Here is a 16229-nt window from a genome sequence, read left to right on the forward strand (position 1 = left end):
CCACAGAGCAACCGTATGGTAGTCATAAGTGCCCCTTTAATGATTAAAATCTTTTTTGCAAAGAAGTGCGAATTAGTTAAATAATAAATTGGTTACCGACTTTTCGGAACATCTTGGACGTATTCATTGGCATCGGACATCCACGAAACAACTTTGTCAGTTTATTTGCTAAGCGATAATTGGCGAATGTATAAGACATGAGAGTGCATTATGGGTGTTTTATTTTCCGTAAAATGTTCTACATACACTCCTACAAGTCACTTGAAGTGTTATGGTCAGCCTGATTGCAGGGTATGTACTTAGGATTTTTTTTGACTGGCCAATCGGGCCACTCACAGCAACACTGACTGGCCCGTACAACTCTTGAATGGCTCACGACCAAATTTCGTTAAAAAAACCTTTACTTAAATTGCACTTTAAAAACATGTAATCATATCATACAAACAATAATAACACAAAAGAAGGAAACAGAACTTGTTTTAGTTTTATTAAATTCTAATTATTATGTTGTCAGGGGACCCACACAATCAAACATCTGGAATGTTTTACCAAGGCTCGGTCTTGGAATAAATAAGGTGCTTTTATGGCCATATGACGAGGCATTAAAGAAATACTAAGCTGACAGCAATCTATACAAACAATAATCACATCCACTAAAGAAATAAACACAACACAAGTTAAAGACATAATCACTATTTAACAACACTTGCACGTGCACAGGCAATGATAGCTGTTGTTGACATCGTTCGCAGTGATGATTGGGTGTTTGGTTTAGCATGTTTAGCAGAGGCTGTTATATAGTCTAGACTAACTGACTTGGTACAAAAGTGTAATAAAAAGAGGACCGAGTCGTACATTTACCTGGTGTCTCCACTCCTCCGCTTTCTTTGCACCACGAATATCTACTTTCAGCTGGAATGGTTCCAGTTTGGTGGGCTCCTTCACCTGTTTATCCGGCAGTCCCACTGGACTTTCCATCCATGGGATCGGCTGAGCATGGAACTCTTTCGCCTAAGAAACAAAATGTTAAGTTAACAATTAGGAATATGACATCCATTTTTAAAATAAGTAATTTTTTGCTAAATTTGCAACTATTATGTATCAATAAATTCACACAAAAAAACATGTAATTCAAAAACACAAATCAGTTTTGTGTTAAAGGATAAACGATCCATTTGTGGATTTTATAGAGTAACACTTCTCACATCGACTAAATAATACAATAATTGCCATTTTCCTGTATTTTAGATCAAACTTCAGTAAAATTCAGTAGTTACAGCATTTTTGACTTCATATTAATAACAACTGGTCCATTTTTGGCATTTAATAAAACGAAAAACATAAATTAAAATATTTACATCCCACATTGATCTTGTGTGGGGGGGAGGGGGGGGAGGGGGAAGGAATACTTAATCTGTAACAGTACATGATACAAGCAATATACCAAATTTTGTATACAAAGTCTGAAAAAAGTTTTTTCATATCTCCTATATCTCTGCGAAAAATGGGTAAATTGCCATGAAAGTCAAACTTAATGCGTAACAGAACACAAAATTTCAGCTCAATATCTTAGGCATTGCAAAAAAAAAGAGAGAAAAAGTCTGGAAAACAAATGTTCATATCTCTTGAGTCCAAGGGACATAACAGCAAATATGGGTAAATTGTCCTGAATGTTAAATATTATCTGTAAGATTACATTGTAAAGCCGTACACAAAATTTCAACTCAATATCTTGAGGCATTGGGAGAAAAAAGTCTGGAAAACAAATTTCCATATCTCTTAAGTTCAATGGCCATAAGTTCCGTCAAAAATGGGTAAATCGTCATGAAAGTCAAACTTGATCTGTAATAGTATATTATAAAGCCATACACAAAATTTTAGCTCAATATATCAAGACATTGTGGAAAAAACAATGGAAAACTGTATGTGGGACAGACGGACATACAGACAGACTTGGACGGAGATGAAACCTATAGGAGACTAATAAAGATAATTAAACAGGATTAGTTGTTTGTGGGCGCAGGAGGCATAAGCCAGATTTTGATTTTTATTAATATAGAGTAGGACCAAAAAAGAAGTACATTTTTATCCGGGGGTGGGGGAGAGGAGGAAGAGAACAATGACAATGACACACAGCATTACATTGTGTAATTTTTATTTATTATTCATGATTAAATATTTGTTTATTTTCTAATTTACTGAATGCAATAAACAAAATAAACACTGCTCATAAGTTAGGAACTTACATTTTGTTCATTGCACAATAGCATCTGTAACAAAACATTTGTGACTAAAATCGGTTGACAATTAACAGCTGCTAATTTAAGAGTGGTGATGTCAGTATATTTGTGGCCTAGGGAATCCTACATTTTACTTCATGCCAGTACATTTGCCGATATGGTAATACTGACATTACGCCCACGCCCACCCCCACCAAAAGTGTTGTTGAACCATGGGTGATATGTCCCTGCAATGTTTTCCTGTCTCTTATTCTCAGCTTGACAATCTTGAACACTTTAAAACTGTTTGAAAATCTTCCATGGAATGACAGAACGATAATCGATAATAAAGAGAATGCCCAACTTGCTACTTGGCAATACTATTTACGTAGGACTAATGAACTCCCATGTTCTTTTTCGCTTGCCAAAGGCTTGTAATTAACTGAATCAACATAAGGATCGACTTGAAAGCATGATGTAGTCTGAATGGTTTGTTACCTTCCTTTCGTCTTCAGACAACTGGCGGAGTTTCTCTTCCTTCTTCTGCTGCACTGACTTGTTACGCTTTTCAAATGAAAATGGTTGCGGAACTGTGTAATTGTGTGATATTTTCGGTTGAAATGGAATTCCCACGTGTGGAACTGGGCGACTTTTTGTCAAAGAACACTCCTGTAGGAAAAACAAAGAAGAATATTTGTTTAATGGCACCCCAGCACATTTGTAAACAATGGCCATCTGGAGTTATTTCAACAGTTTGAGAGAAAACCATGGCAGCAATACACACTACTGCTATTCATGAACAATCATCAGAATACTGCTAAAGAAATAAATGTCCCCTACCAGGTCCAACAATTTTTCTTATCTCCTAAATTCAAGGGGCATAACTCTGAAAAGTAGGTAAATCGCCACAAAACTTCAGCTTGATCTGTAAAGCTATATACAAATGATAAAGCTATATACAAAATTTCATCTTGATATCTCCAGGCATTACAAAATCCAGAAAACAAATTTTCACATCTCTTAAGTTCAAGGGACGTAACTGCATCAAAAATGGATAAATCTTCATGAAAGTCAAACGTGATCTGTAACAGTACATAATGAAGTGATACACAATATCTCAAAGCCTTCTGCAAAAAACATCTAAAAAACATGTGGGACAGATGGACGAACAGACGGAAGGACTGAGATGAAACCTATAGTCCCCTCCGGTTGGACCGTTAGGGGTCTACTAAAGCAGCAAGGGATCTTTTATATGCACCTCGGGCAAATTCTTTACCACCCAAGTTACATCCCATCTCCGATTTGTAGAAGAAAAAAAGCATTTAACTCGAAATATTTTCTTTTCACCAATAACTATAGCTTTGGGCTGAAAAAGGTGTTTGCTTCCAAAAATTACATACTGTATACTGATTATTAGTATCATTATTAAAGAGCATACTATAACATTAATGACAATGATATTAATTCAGAATTTTTACAATTTTGTTATTTTATTTCTGGCATTAAATTTTTTTTGTTTTTTTTTAAATCCAACACCTACATTTTATTCACCATGTTGCAATTCACAATGCAAACTTGAGATCACTATACAATTTGAAAATGTTAAATAGCAGAACTTTACTAATCAGTTTTAAATTAGCAACTGTTGCTAATCAAAATTATAAAAACAAAGTGCCCCAATACAATGTTACTTAAACAATAAAAACAACTGTACTATCAATTGTTTTATTTTATATTTTAAAAATTTGGTTTTAAAGTCTCAAATCCTAATTTCAACCACTGAAAATGGAAACCAAATGTAGTTAATTAATCTAGAGTGAAACAATAGTCTAACGCTGATATAGGGAAATGTCCTCCAGAGCTCATCTCGGTAATAATAACTTCTCAGAAGTACATGTGGTTTTTAAGATTACGAAAAATGCATTTCTTGAGTACAAACAGTAGCATGACCAGAAACACTTTGGATGTACAGAACTCAATAAGGATGAGCTAACTGACATCTAACCCAGTGTTTATTGTCATAAGTACTGAAATAGAGACAATAATTTAGAGTATAAGTAATGTAGGATTTCAATTATCAAAAATGCTTCTAACAATAAAAAAAAATATGTTGCAGTGTTTAAAAACATAGGTCTGCAACTTAAAAGATCAAACTTCTTAGCAAATAAATGATGGTTTAGAGTATGTACACATTTGAGAATCGACGCATGTCAAACAGTTTCAGACTAACACTACCTTATCGTCTGGAATCTCGACAGGAAGTCGGACACGATTCTTCAACGCAAACGCAGGAGACTGAGGCACCGTCACAGGAATTACTTTAGCAGGCTTCACTCCCTTGAAAAACAAAACTTCAATGACTACATACAGGGCGGGACACGACCAAATGGCTACAGAATTACAATTGCTTCATCAAACAGTTATACATTTTAACCTTGGTAGTATAAAGTCAATTAAGTCACCAAGTTTGATTCTAGCTGTAAACTACAGTTGAATCCCATTGGCCCAAACCCCGTCGGTGTTCGAGAAAGAGTTCGAAACATCTGGTAGTTCAACCTAACCTCTTGGTCAACATCGTATAAGTGTAACTTGGGACTTCGTTTTCAGTTCGAGCGTTACAGTGTATTCGACCCAACAAGATTCTACTGTATTTTGTAACAACAGGCCCTGAACAGGCAAACTGAACGTTGCATCAGTGGCAACTAAGCATGACAGAAAATACAAATATAGGCATTAGTCTCAATACTGTAGGCCCAAATAACTGAACAAACTTCAAACATATAACAAGTAACATTTTGTCATTTTTAAAAGACTGAAGTTGTATATAGTCAATACTGTAGGCCTAAGTAACTGAAAGAAATTGAAACATAACAAGTAAAATTTTGTCATTTTAAAAAAATTGAAGTTGCATACAGTCAATATTTTTTTTTATCTCCTAGCATTCATGTTATTTCCTTACGACACAAAAGTTTAAATAAATTAGTTAAACTTATAAATAAATAAATAAATAAATAAATAAACTTATCAATGAGTTAAAACATAACTTCAACTGTCATAGGCTTGCACCATGTTAAAAGTCAAAGATCAACATTACCACTGTATGTTTCAATATTTGCACAGGCAAGGGATTTGCATGAAACTCGTGTTTCTCTTCAACTGTTTCAGCCTGTTCCACGCTCCGTTTACCAGGGTGCAAGTTGAACTCCTTGGGCTCAGTGGTAGGTTTTACGGCAACTTTAGGAACACCAATATTTGGATGCTTTAAAATTTGTGTATTCACACCATGTGCTTTGAATTGATGTCTGAAAATAAAATTCCACATATTAACTTCAGCCAGCATGAAAATAAATAACGAAAATGGTTTTGCTAAGCAATGTTTTTAAAAATATTTTTAATCCTAGATTTGATTGTACTCGTTCCCATCAATTTCTACTTGCCTGAAGCAAGTCCACCCACCCACACCTTCATAATGCAGTTTTGGATTTGGTTTCGCAACTTGTCATGCTTTTTCTTATAATAAACATGCCTATGCACTTTTCACTTTTGTATTCCTAATAACGAATAAAAAGTTATTATTTCATAATAAACGTTCCAAAATTTATTCAAAAACAAAAGTGCCTAATACAAAATGTTATTTTAATATTTTTAGTAAGTGCATTATTCAAAAGAAAATCATATGAACTACGTTACTATCAAGAGTTAACTCTTGGTTCTTTTTCCTTTTAGCTAAAAGTAATTTTAATGCAAATTAAATGATAATTTAAGTTATCAAAAACGGTTATAATAGTAACAGAATATGCGTTAGTGTTTAAAAACTAGGGTATGTCCCTTTAACTAGTATACAGAGGTTTATAACTGAAAAAAAAAGAAGTAAATATGATGTGTAGGCAACTGAAATTAACTAACATTTTAAAAACAAAAGTCAACGAATGGTTAACTCTATTTATCTAGTTTAACCACAAGATAAGCAGAACTGAAAAACAATACCAGAAAGTGTGATTTTGTTTACTAATTAGAGACACAATCTCGTGATATGCACCACAATTTTAATTTTTATTTTGTGCCTTTAATTTAGTTTTAAAGGTACCCCACCCCCTCCACCCGAATAGGTTGAAATCCTTCAGTACTTGCTCTCACGGCTTTAGATTGCACCAAATATGTGCCCAAAATATGCATGCTTAAATGAAGTACAAACAAGTAGGGGTCGAATTTACGAAATGTGTTTTTGTTGAATGCAGATTTTTAAGCATTGTAAATGTATATATAGTTACAGGCCTGGAAATAATTATTTGGACCGTGCCTGTCAAGCTGTCCTATATCAGTCAGTTTGTGCCTGTCACAAATTAAAATGTACCTGTCACCAAATTGCATGCCAGTGTGTAAATATCGAAAGCAATTATTACAAATTTTAGAATGTTATTTATCTTTTATTAATCCTGTAATATTAATAAATGCATGAAATTATAGTATGACTGATAAATTACTTATATGGTCATTGTTATTGTATTCAGATCAACAACTGCCAATATCACTTTGGTAAGAAACCTTCAAATCTTAAGCAGCCACTGTTGTCAGAATCAGATAAGAAACAATGTTGTCAGCATAACTTTGACTTGTATCTGATTTCGGTTTCTAGTTTCTAGTTTATGATATCGTTCATGTTATATATCCGTAGGCAGGAAACCTTCAAATGTTGAACTGTCACTACTGTCAGATAAACAGAATACATTTTCATTATCACTAAAACTTTCACTTGTGTCACCAGACTCCGAATCAGATCCACTAATCTCCTTTCTTTCAGTTTCTAGTTTCTGGTATTTTACTTTTGGGGGTCTCTTTTTGTACATTTGCCTTTTCTTCTGATTTGGTCTCCTCCTTTTCACCTGGTTCCACAGATGAACTACAGGGCTTACATCAAATGATCCCAGTGGGGGACCTTCCTCAACAATTCGTAGGATATTTGTTAACCTGTCCTCACCTAAAGAACACCTGCTATGACTCTTTGTTCTTTTTAAGCGAGAAAACATTCTCTCAAGTTTTGCATTACAAACTGGTACAGAAAACAAAAGTTCAATGAAAGTCAGTATATTCTTCCACTTAGTGGACTTAGCAGTTAAACAAAATTTTCCAGGTTTTTTTGTAACAACTTTTATGTGGATGTAAAAAGTCCAGTGTGTACCTGACCATGTCGTGCCATTCCTCTAGAATATTTTGAGGAGAGGCATCTGGAGAAAATCCTTGTTTCAGCAATACAGGCTGAAAGTTCTCTATCAGTTCAGTAACATTGACATCCGTAAAGTCTACACCTGCCACATCAACATTTGATTTCCAGTGTTCAGTGTTTAATATAGTGGCAACATTATTCAGCTGTATACTGCTGGCACCCTTTAGTCTGGAATCCATGGCACAGTGTACAGCATTTATAATGGTATTCTTTGCTGATTTTACATCTTCAGTGGCCTTCAGAAAACTTGTTTTAGTGAATTCTATCCCCTGATAAGTGTACACTGAATCAGTCTTTTGTAACTTTCCAAACAGAAATTTAACAGCAGGAAGATCCTCAAAAGACCTAGTTAACAATTGATCAAGAGATTCTTCAGAACACTTGATATTATGTAGAACTCCAACACTGTCAATAACATCTTCTTGAAATGCTTTGGACAATATAGCTGCTGGGTTCAGGACATCAATAAAGAATGCAACATACAAAAGCATGCGACTAGAATTCCACTCACACAGATAACCACATATCTTTTTATGATCTTTACATTTTATGTCACCAGCTAAGTGCTGTAGATGTTGCATGTAAACACCATATTTATCCAGGACCATCCGCAGTGCTGACAACTTGAAAGAAATCCACCTTGTACCACAAGCACGTTTTGGTTTCAGAGAGCCCTCTTCAAATTCAAATGTATCTTTGACTAAATTGTGCAAAGTTTTCAGTTCCTGTAGTTTTTTGGGAGATTTATGGTAAAGGTAATACAACCTCAGCAGCATATTGTCCACCTTTTGAAATACGGTAGTATTTAAGGCATCTTTCAGGGCCAATTCTAATTTGTGAGCCACACACCATGTATATATTAGCCATGGTGCTTTTTGTTCCAGAAGTGCTTTTACTCCACTTTTATTACCACTGTTGACTGATGCACCATCAGCACCAAAACCAATAAGCTTTGAATAAAGTTCACTTGGCATGATACCCAGTGAGTGAAAACTCTCCTCAATTGCACCAAGTATTCCAGGTGCATCTCCCTTTTTGACATCTTTTAGGTAAAGAAATGAAAGCTTCACTTCAATTTCATCATTTTTAGAATAAGGATCAAAATACAGTACATATACAACTTCCTTTTCTGTAACAGACTTGTATGTGCTCCCATCTGTTAAAACACTATAGAATTTGGCTTTTGAAAGATCATCATGCAGCTTTGATGCTATAAACTGTCCATGAATGTCCACAAATTCTGCACATTGTTTACGGTTAGTGTAAGCTTGATCACCTATATCTACACCATGGTAAGTTTCCAGTTTAATCAAATCTTCATACACAGAGAATGGGAGCTCTTTTTTGGCAATAAAATATGCTATTTCAAATTTTTTTATTTGTTGAAGTTCTTGTACTTTAGTCATACTACAAAAGCTGTCACCAAGCGTTTGTTGTTGGGGGTCTGGTTCAAATACATTGTGAAGATGTTCAACACATTCACCCCTAGCGTTCATGTCCTTGACGTAAAGTTTGTATGCATGTTTATGGTAGTTTGTTGAAGAATGGTCTCTAGCATTTGATAAGCGCATGTTTGTAGACCCTCTTATCCAAACGTCAGTGAAATCTCTACTACACCGTATCTCTTTCTCAAACTGTGTGCAGACGACACACCTCATTACGGTCACCTCACCTTTAGAATTTGTTTCGTGTTTTAACCAAACGGATGCATTAGTTTTTACCAAGTCGTCATTTATCCATTTTTGCAACGTTGTTGATCGTAGAGTTCTAACCTGCTTCTTTGTAATGCTGGTAATTTGTGGGGATGAATCTGATGTTTCGCTACCGACATTAGTATCACACGTACTACTACTTGTACTTGCTACACTTGTAGTTTTATCAAAAAAAGATGTTATCTTTTTCGACATTCTAAATTCTTTACCTTTACGGACACCACGTGATATCCGTTGTGCATGCACGGGCGATGACGTCACTATATTCTCGGTTTCACGTTTTATTGTTATTATTTTTAAATATATATTGACCCGTATAAAGTATAAGACGTGTTCTGTTGATTTGTTATTTTATGTTATTTACTGACATAATTAACTTCGCTCGGGTGGGGGGGTGGGGGCAAACATTTCGTGCTGTCGGCTATTCGGGTCACTCGGAACACATTTGCCGATTAACGATTTTTCTGATCGGACCCGCGTTCCGTATAAGCAGCGTAAGTGCAGCAGACATATTTCGCGAGACGCGATTTCTGCCAATTCGTCAAGGAAATAAAAGTTATAAATTTTTTAGTAGTACGTTTGGGTGTTTTCTTCCTTGTATTTAAATATGTTTGCGTGCAGATCTATTCGTTGTGCATAGTTGAGCAGAAATGCGTAGCGTTCACAGTGGGTTTTTTGGTGTGCAACGCGGCCCCGCTCTATTAATAGACACCAGCTGTAGTAATCGGTTGAGGTGTCTCTTCCCCCAAAATAATATTAATAATGACCGATGTGTGACCGTTCCGTTTTAGAGGTACAATAACATTCCATTAAATAAATATAATCGGAATCAATTAATTGTCAGTTAATTTTAAAGGTAAACTTTAGTGCTAAAAGACGCTTATAATTATCACGCCGTTTGTGTCAACCATTGAACCAATGATTCGCCGAGGTGAGGTCATTAGGCGTGTCTATTAATAGACAAAAACAATTTGTGTGTTGTTTTTTCTCGTGGAAAACGTAAATGCCTTCTCGTTTGTATTTAGTTACCATAAAAACTAATGTAAGCTTCGTGCACGTGCACACTAGTCGGAAAATATTCAAAATATGCCTCTCTTTTTTTTCTCAAAATATAGAGAAATCGGCTAAGACAAAATAAAAATAGCAGTTTTTGTGCCGGACAAGATGACCGCTAATATTAAATACGCGACTGTCAAATCGTGACAAATCACAAATACGTACCGGACAATGACCGTGACCGGACACTTATTTCCAGGCTTGTAGTTACACGTCTGTCGGTCATAAATAGGCTTTGTAAACTGGGCCAGTAAACTTAAAAACTACTAAAAATTTAAGCTTTAATGAGATTACAATAACCTGAAATGCATTTCTGAATATATCCACAATTGTTTAGCAGCTGTTAATAACATTACTGCATAAAAAAGACCTTGCTGTGCTTAGAACAGACAATTTAATGGGAACTAATGTCCTGTCGTCATTCTCGCAGCACACCTGGGCCCGTGCTTATAAAACTTAAAGTCTAGACTTTAATGTAATGCTATTTGAATGGCGTTGCCATGACATTAAAGTCTGGACTTTAAGGTATATAAGCACAGGGTCAGATCCTCGTGATAGCACTCACTTTTTCATGTCTTGCAACTCCTCTTCTTCCAGTTGGTGCTGACTCGGCACCTTGACGCCTCGTGTCCTATTCCTCGTCTGCAGTACCGGTGTGCAGGGAACCGTTAACCGAGGATCAAACTTCTTTTCTTCTTGCTCTGTGACGACAATATAAAAGCTCTTAAAACAATACATTCAGCTGTTCTCACCAGAACATAGTGATGGAATATGTGTGTGTTGATATATCTCATGATGTTTCATAGCTACAATCAGTATACATACAGGTATAAGTACACTCAGTTTTTCTAACTTGGGTTTTTCTACAAATATACACCTCATGGAGTGTGAAACCTAGATTCTGTATTAATCTTCAGACTACTGCAGGCGAGATATCTCGACTGATGTCACGCCAGTCGATATACTGTACACTGTATACAGTGCATTCCCCAATTCATATTTCCCGCCGTTTTGCACATTACACTCACCGGAATCGATTTATTAACGGAAAACAACTCAGAATTTTGAGTTGAAAAAGTGTTTTTTGTAAAGTATTTGGCGGTACGTCAGTCATTTTCAGGCATTGATAGCCAATTGCGATAGCTAATTTGATAATACATTTTATCATTTTACCAACAACGAAAATCACCAAATATTGGGATATGAATCGTAGTTCATTTTTTAAAAAACATTTCTGTTCAGAAACCCACTTATAAATTATTGGGAATAATGGACATAAATACTGGCCAGCTGGCCACAAATGCCAACAAGTAAACACAATTTATTTAATTTTTTTGCCTAATTTTAATCAACATTAACTGATCTAAAATAATATTAAAATTTAAAAAATCCACGAAAATAATACATACCAATTCAAATATCAACTTTATTTTATTAATTTATAAAACATTTAAGTAAATTGAGTAAAAATTACAAACTTGTACACACTCAACACGGTTTTTGTCAAAAATTAATCCAGTGGTCTAAAAGTTAATTGAACTAGCAAGATTCGTAGTAAAGTAAAACATTCTATGATGGCATGTAGTGGTTCTTAAAAGTTTTTTGGCCAACAACCCACTAATGATCCATGCTTGAATACAGCCCATGCCCAAGTAATTTACCAGTATTTTCCAAACACCCAACCCCAATTTTTAGATCCACTGGTACAGAACTATGGTTATGTTAGTTACGTTTGTGGAAGTAATGGTTTTCAATTAACGACGAAATACTGTAGGCAACAGAAACATTACATTTTAACCCATCAACTGCTAGGATGTTCATTATTTGAGTATTTAAATATCCTCCCAATCAATGTTTAATCAAACGTACGTATGAAGTGGACTAGGGTGCTCTTTATTTTTGACCAACAGACAACATTCATCAAAACAAAACCAAAAATAAACAAGTACGCATGCCAACCATTTATAAAGTAAAAAGTGTAATTTTTATTTAAAGTGAGCACTGTTCCAGACCATACACTAAAATTTCAAACTCCACAGTTAAGTGCCTTCTTAATTCATTGCAATAATATTTTACACTGATATCTAAATCAATAATTACGAAAATGCCCCATAAAAGTATTAAAAAATCACTGCCGGAAACGACAGAGTAAAATTCTCAGTAAAAACATTTGCCTGTACATAGCCGTAACGTCGTGAAGGGAACTCGCTTCACAGAAACTTACCACAAGATGACTTACAGTGCAAGTGAAAAGTGAAACTGACAGACTGCCAGGTTCAATTACAATTCGATTCTTGAATAGTGTAGTGATGACGACTGGACTAATATTTGAAGAACCACTGGCCTGACAGATAATGAAAATGGTTGTGGGAAAGGAAAGGAAATGTTTTATTCAACGACGCAGTCAGCACATTTTATTTACAGTTATATGGCATCAGACATATGGTTAAGGACCACACAGATATTGAGAGGAAACCCACTGTCGCCACTTCATGGGCTACTCTTTTCGATTAGCAGCAAGGGATCTTTTATATGCACCATCCCAGACAGGATAGTACATACCACTGCCTTTATTACACCAGTTGTGAAGCACTGGCTGGAATGAGAAATAGCCCAATGGGTTCACCGACGTGTGTTAATGAAAATGTTCTCGAACTGTAAAGAAAAACCTTACAACTGAACGAAAAGCAGATGACACCAAATAGGGTGTTGATTGCACGAACAGTGCATGAGAAAACAAACTGAACGGAGATTGAAGCATTATGCACTTTGGAACGTTGACGATATGCAAAATACTAGAACTCCATTTCGTTCTATTGATGCAAACTGAAATATATTTAGCTAAATAGTTTATTATACTATCAAGTCATTTATGTTGTTTTTACAAGTCAGGTTGATGAAAGCGAAGTGCCGTGTCGTAAATTAGAGCGTTTGTTTACACTGTGCTTAAGAGGGGTTGGACGGAGCTGACGTCACTTCACCCCAAGCTATACCACCAGACGTCACAAAAACTAAACAAAATGGCTGTTCCCAGTTAGAAGGAATAATCATGTTTTTTTATTAATTCTAAAATTACACGTTTTTCATTTGTTAAAGTGTCAGTATGTGTTGGTGGTTCGGGTATGCATCTTTCCAACACATAAGGCTCTTATTTGAGTTTACCCTCCCTTTAAATCGACAAGCCAGTTCGAATGAATCGAAACTGAAGTGTCCACTGCTGTCACAGCAGTCTCGGACATTTCTTCCTGTCCAGTCTTTCCACGTTGTTTTAATCGCATTCACACAGAGCTTTCTCACAGTAACATTACTTGAAAATGCATGAAGACTAAATTCATCGGCTTTTGTATTGCTACAGCCGCCAACAAACACCGTTTAACCACAATAAACACAAAAGAAGCAATGGCACTGGCTATCGAAAGAGTTCCCTTCGTTACATCACAGGTAAAATCTTACGGAAATTCCCGAAACGAATTCTGCTGGTTGTTTTTCAGGGGAATATTTTTAAATCGGAAATACACCTGTTTTCTAATCATATTAAACAATATGTTGATTGATATAGCTCAATACATCATATATCTGGAACAGCACTTTAAGATTTATTTTTAATAGCATAGCATATTTTTAATAGCATAGCATATTTTTATGCAAGCATTTACTATGAAATAACTTACTCTTCGGAACTTTTCGAAATCTGTCTGGAGTCTTGCTATGAAAAACTTTCACCTTTTCTGCCATTGATACAAAGTTTTCCGATGACTTGTCCTCGGATACTGAGGACGAGCGTTTCCGAGTGGTGGTCGACATCTTGAATGGCTGGGGCTTCGTCAAATGCTTAGGACCAGTAGACTATAAAAAACACACAACAAAACCATTAGAGCTGGGTGGTATACCGTATATACACTTTGGTATCAGTACCAAGCAAATTTCAAAATTAAAAAATGTTATCCGTCATTTAGTATCAGCACTAACAATATATCTGACGAACGTAAAATAGCTGAAAAGAGAGAAATGAGAGCCTTGTGTATGGAATTTAATTTTATTTAGATTAAATTAGCCAGTGAAACTAAACTCAGGCATGCATTTAAAGCAGAGTATACCTAAAATATTGCTCGATATCAGTATAGGTATACTGAATACCGTACTGATACCGAGGTAAATCACCAAAAATATACAGATACCGATACCTGTAAAATAATAACAATAAACATTAACTCAACCACAGGTGCTCTAAGGGTGTGATAGATTTATAAATAATAAAAGAGTAAAGGTAGCAGATTTTGAGACAAAAATTTACTCAGATAATTTATGAAAAGAAATTGCCAAAATTTACTTTCATGCATGTAATAAATTATGCATGTTGAAATTTTTTTTCAAATTATATTGTTTTTCATTTATAGATACACATGTTCCCTATTACAAGTAACCGACTCAATCCAGGAAAAAGATTCATGTATGTGATCTAAATGGCCCAGGAATGACTATTTTTGTAAACTTACTAATGATAATTTCAAATGACCTGGAGTTCCTAAACAATTTATAGAATGGTACTGAATATTAAGCATTATTGAAAAAAGAGAGTGATTCTATTTTTTTTTGGTTTATCTCTAGAAATAAGTCTAGAAACAGTTCAGGTCTTGTATCAATTACGTCATGGTGTTTTCCTATGACCGATAGTATATCCAAAATAGTCTTTGCGCACTATTTTCTCTGATGATAGTACTTACTGTAACAAATACCCAAATGAAATCACATTGTTGCTAATTACTTTTATCGTACATTTTTGTATTTCTTATGGTGTTGATAATTTTAATGGCACTTACAACTGGGTCTTAATGGGTCCAACTAAACACCCGAATACACTGAAATTTACCGACCGCAATTTCCGTGTTAAGTAAGACCCGTTCGTTATAATTTGTTCACCATCTTTGTCATTTGAAGTCATCTTTCGAGATTGTACTGTGCCCGCAAACATATGGCACGAACATATTGTTGAGTGCAAATAGTTTCTCAGCGCTAACATAACGCTTGATTCAACTGAAAGCCATGCTGGTATTCAATAAGATCCATTCGTCCAGCATTTAGTATGATCCATTCTGAGCAGCAACCTGTTTTACCTTCTATAAATAGTTGAAACCTCACAACAAAAGTAGTAACCAAATCTGTTACGATTGAGAAATACCATGTAACCTACTAATCAGTTTCACAGACTGCAGCTTATTTCAAGTGTTGGTTTTAAAGCCTACTTTCATACAACACATTCACATTCCTACATATCTGCTAAATTCACCTACCACCATATAATGCGTCATATTATTGTGTTGGGATATAGGTACTAAAATGCGTATTTTTATTAATGCATCTGGCAAATGCAACTTTTAAAAATCACACTGCAAAACAAAAAATGATGAATTTTCCCAGCACTTACTGAGTTTTAGCTCACATCCACTAAACAATAGCAGTTGACATTCATTTTGACAGTCAAACCAGTGGAAACTAGCCATTTGTGTCAGCCGATGGTAATTTCCTGTATCTCTTATTAATTTTATGATTTACAGTACAGTGAAACCTGTCCTAATGGCAACCTGTAATCAGCTGTCATCTGCTGTAAGCAGACACTTTTTCCTCTCCCAAAACAAGTTTTAATGTAAATACACTCGTAATAAGCGGTCACCTGTCTAACACGGACAGCAGACACCTAAATCGGATCCCAAATCGCTAAAATACCTGTATTAAGTGGTCTCAGTAAATGTTTACTATTATATAAAAAGGATGTTTTACCAACAGTGACAAGGTGCAATCCAAATATCTAGACTATCAATTAAGAACGTATGACTCTGGAATGCATTTAATTGCCCCTGTGTAGGCTAAGCTTGACATTTGTAGATTCACTTACTATAATAATACACTGCATGAAGTAGGAATTAAAGGATTAAATGAAAAAAGAAAAACTTGTTGAGAACGGTTAAATGATTACATTCCAGTTACATTTCTGAAGGAGGCGACATGTCGAAAGTTGAT

General features: G+C 35.3%; 1 protein-coding gene across 3 annotated transcripts in view; it reads right to left on the minus strand.

The window, feature by feature from the left end:
* The window catches only part of LOC121389469 (targeting protein for Xklp2 homolog), a 46033-nt gene that overhangs the window by 10824 nt on the left and 18980 nt on the right, over positions 1 to 16229 (minus strand). For 2 of the 3 annotated variants that reach the window (XM_041521110.1, XM_041521108.1), the window contains 6 exons: positions 13883 to 14057; positions 10777 to 10912; positions 5314 to 5521; positions 4455 to 4556; positions 2718 to 2888; positions 856 to 1011 (listed from right to left, as the gene is read on the minus strand). In XM_041521110.1, coding sequence (XP_041377044.1) covers positions 856 to 1011; positions 2718 to 2888; positions 4455 to 4556; positions 5314 to 5521; positions 10777 to 10912; positions 13883 to 14057 — 948 coding nt within the window. The remainder of the gene's footprint in view (positions 1 to 855; positions 1012 to 2717; positions 2889 to 4454; positions 4557 to 5313; positions 5522 to 10776; positions 10913 to 13882; positions 14058 to 16229) is intronic. The other variant, XM_041521109.1, reaches the window with a different exon arrangement.

Source organism: Gigantopelta aegis, chromosome 14, assembly GCF_016097555.1.
Source record: "Gigantopelta aegis isolate Gae_Host chromosome 14, Gae_host_genome, whole genome shotgun sequence".
In the NCBI taxonomy this organism is placed as follows: domain Eukaryota; kingdom Metazoa; phylum Mollusca; class Gastropoda; order Neomphalida; family Peltospiridae; genus Gigantopelta; species Gigantopelta aegis.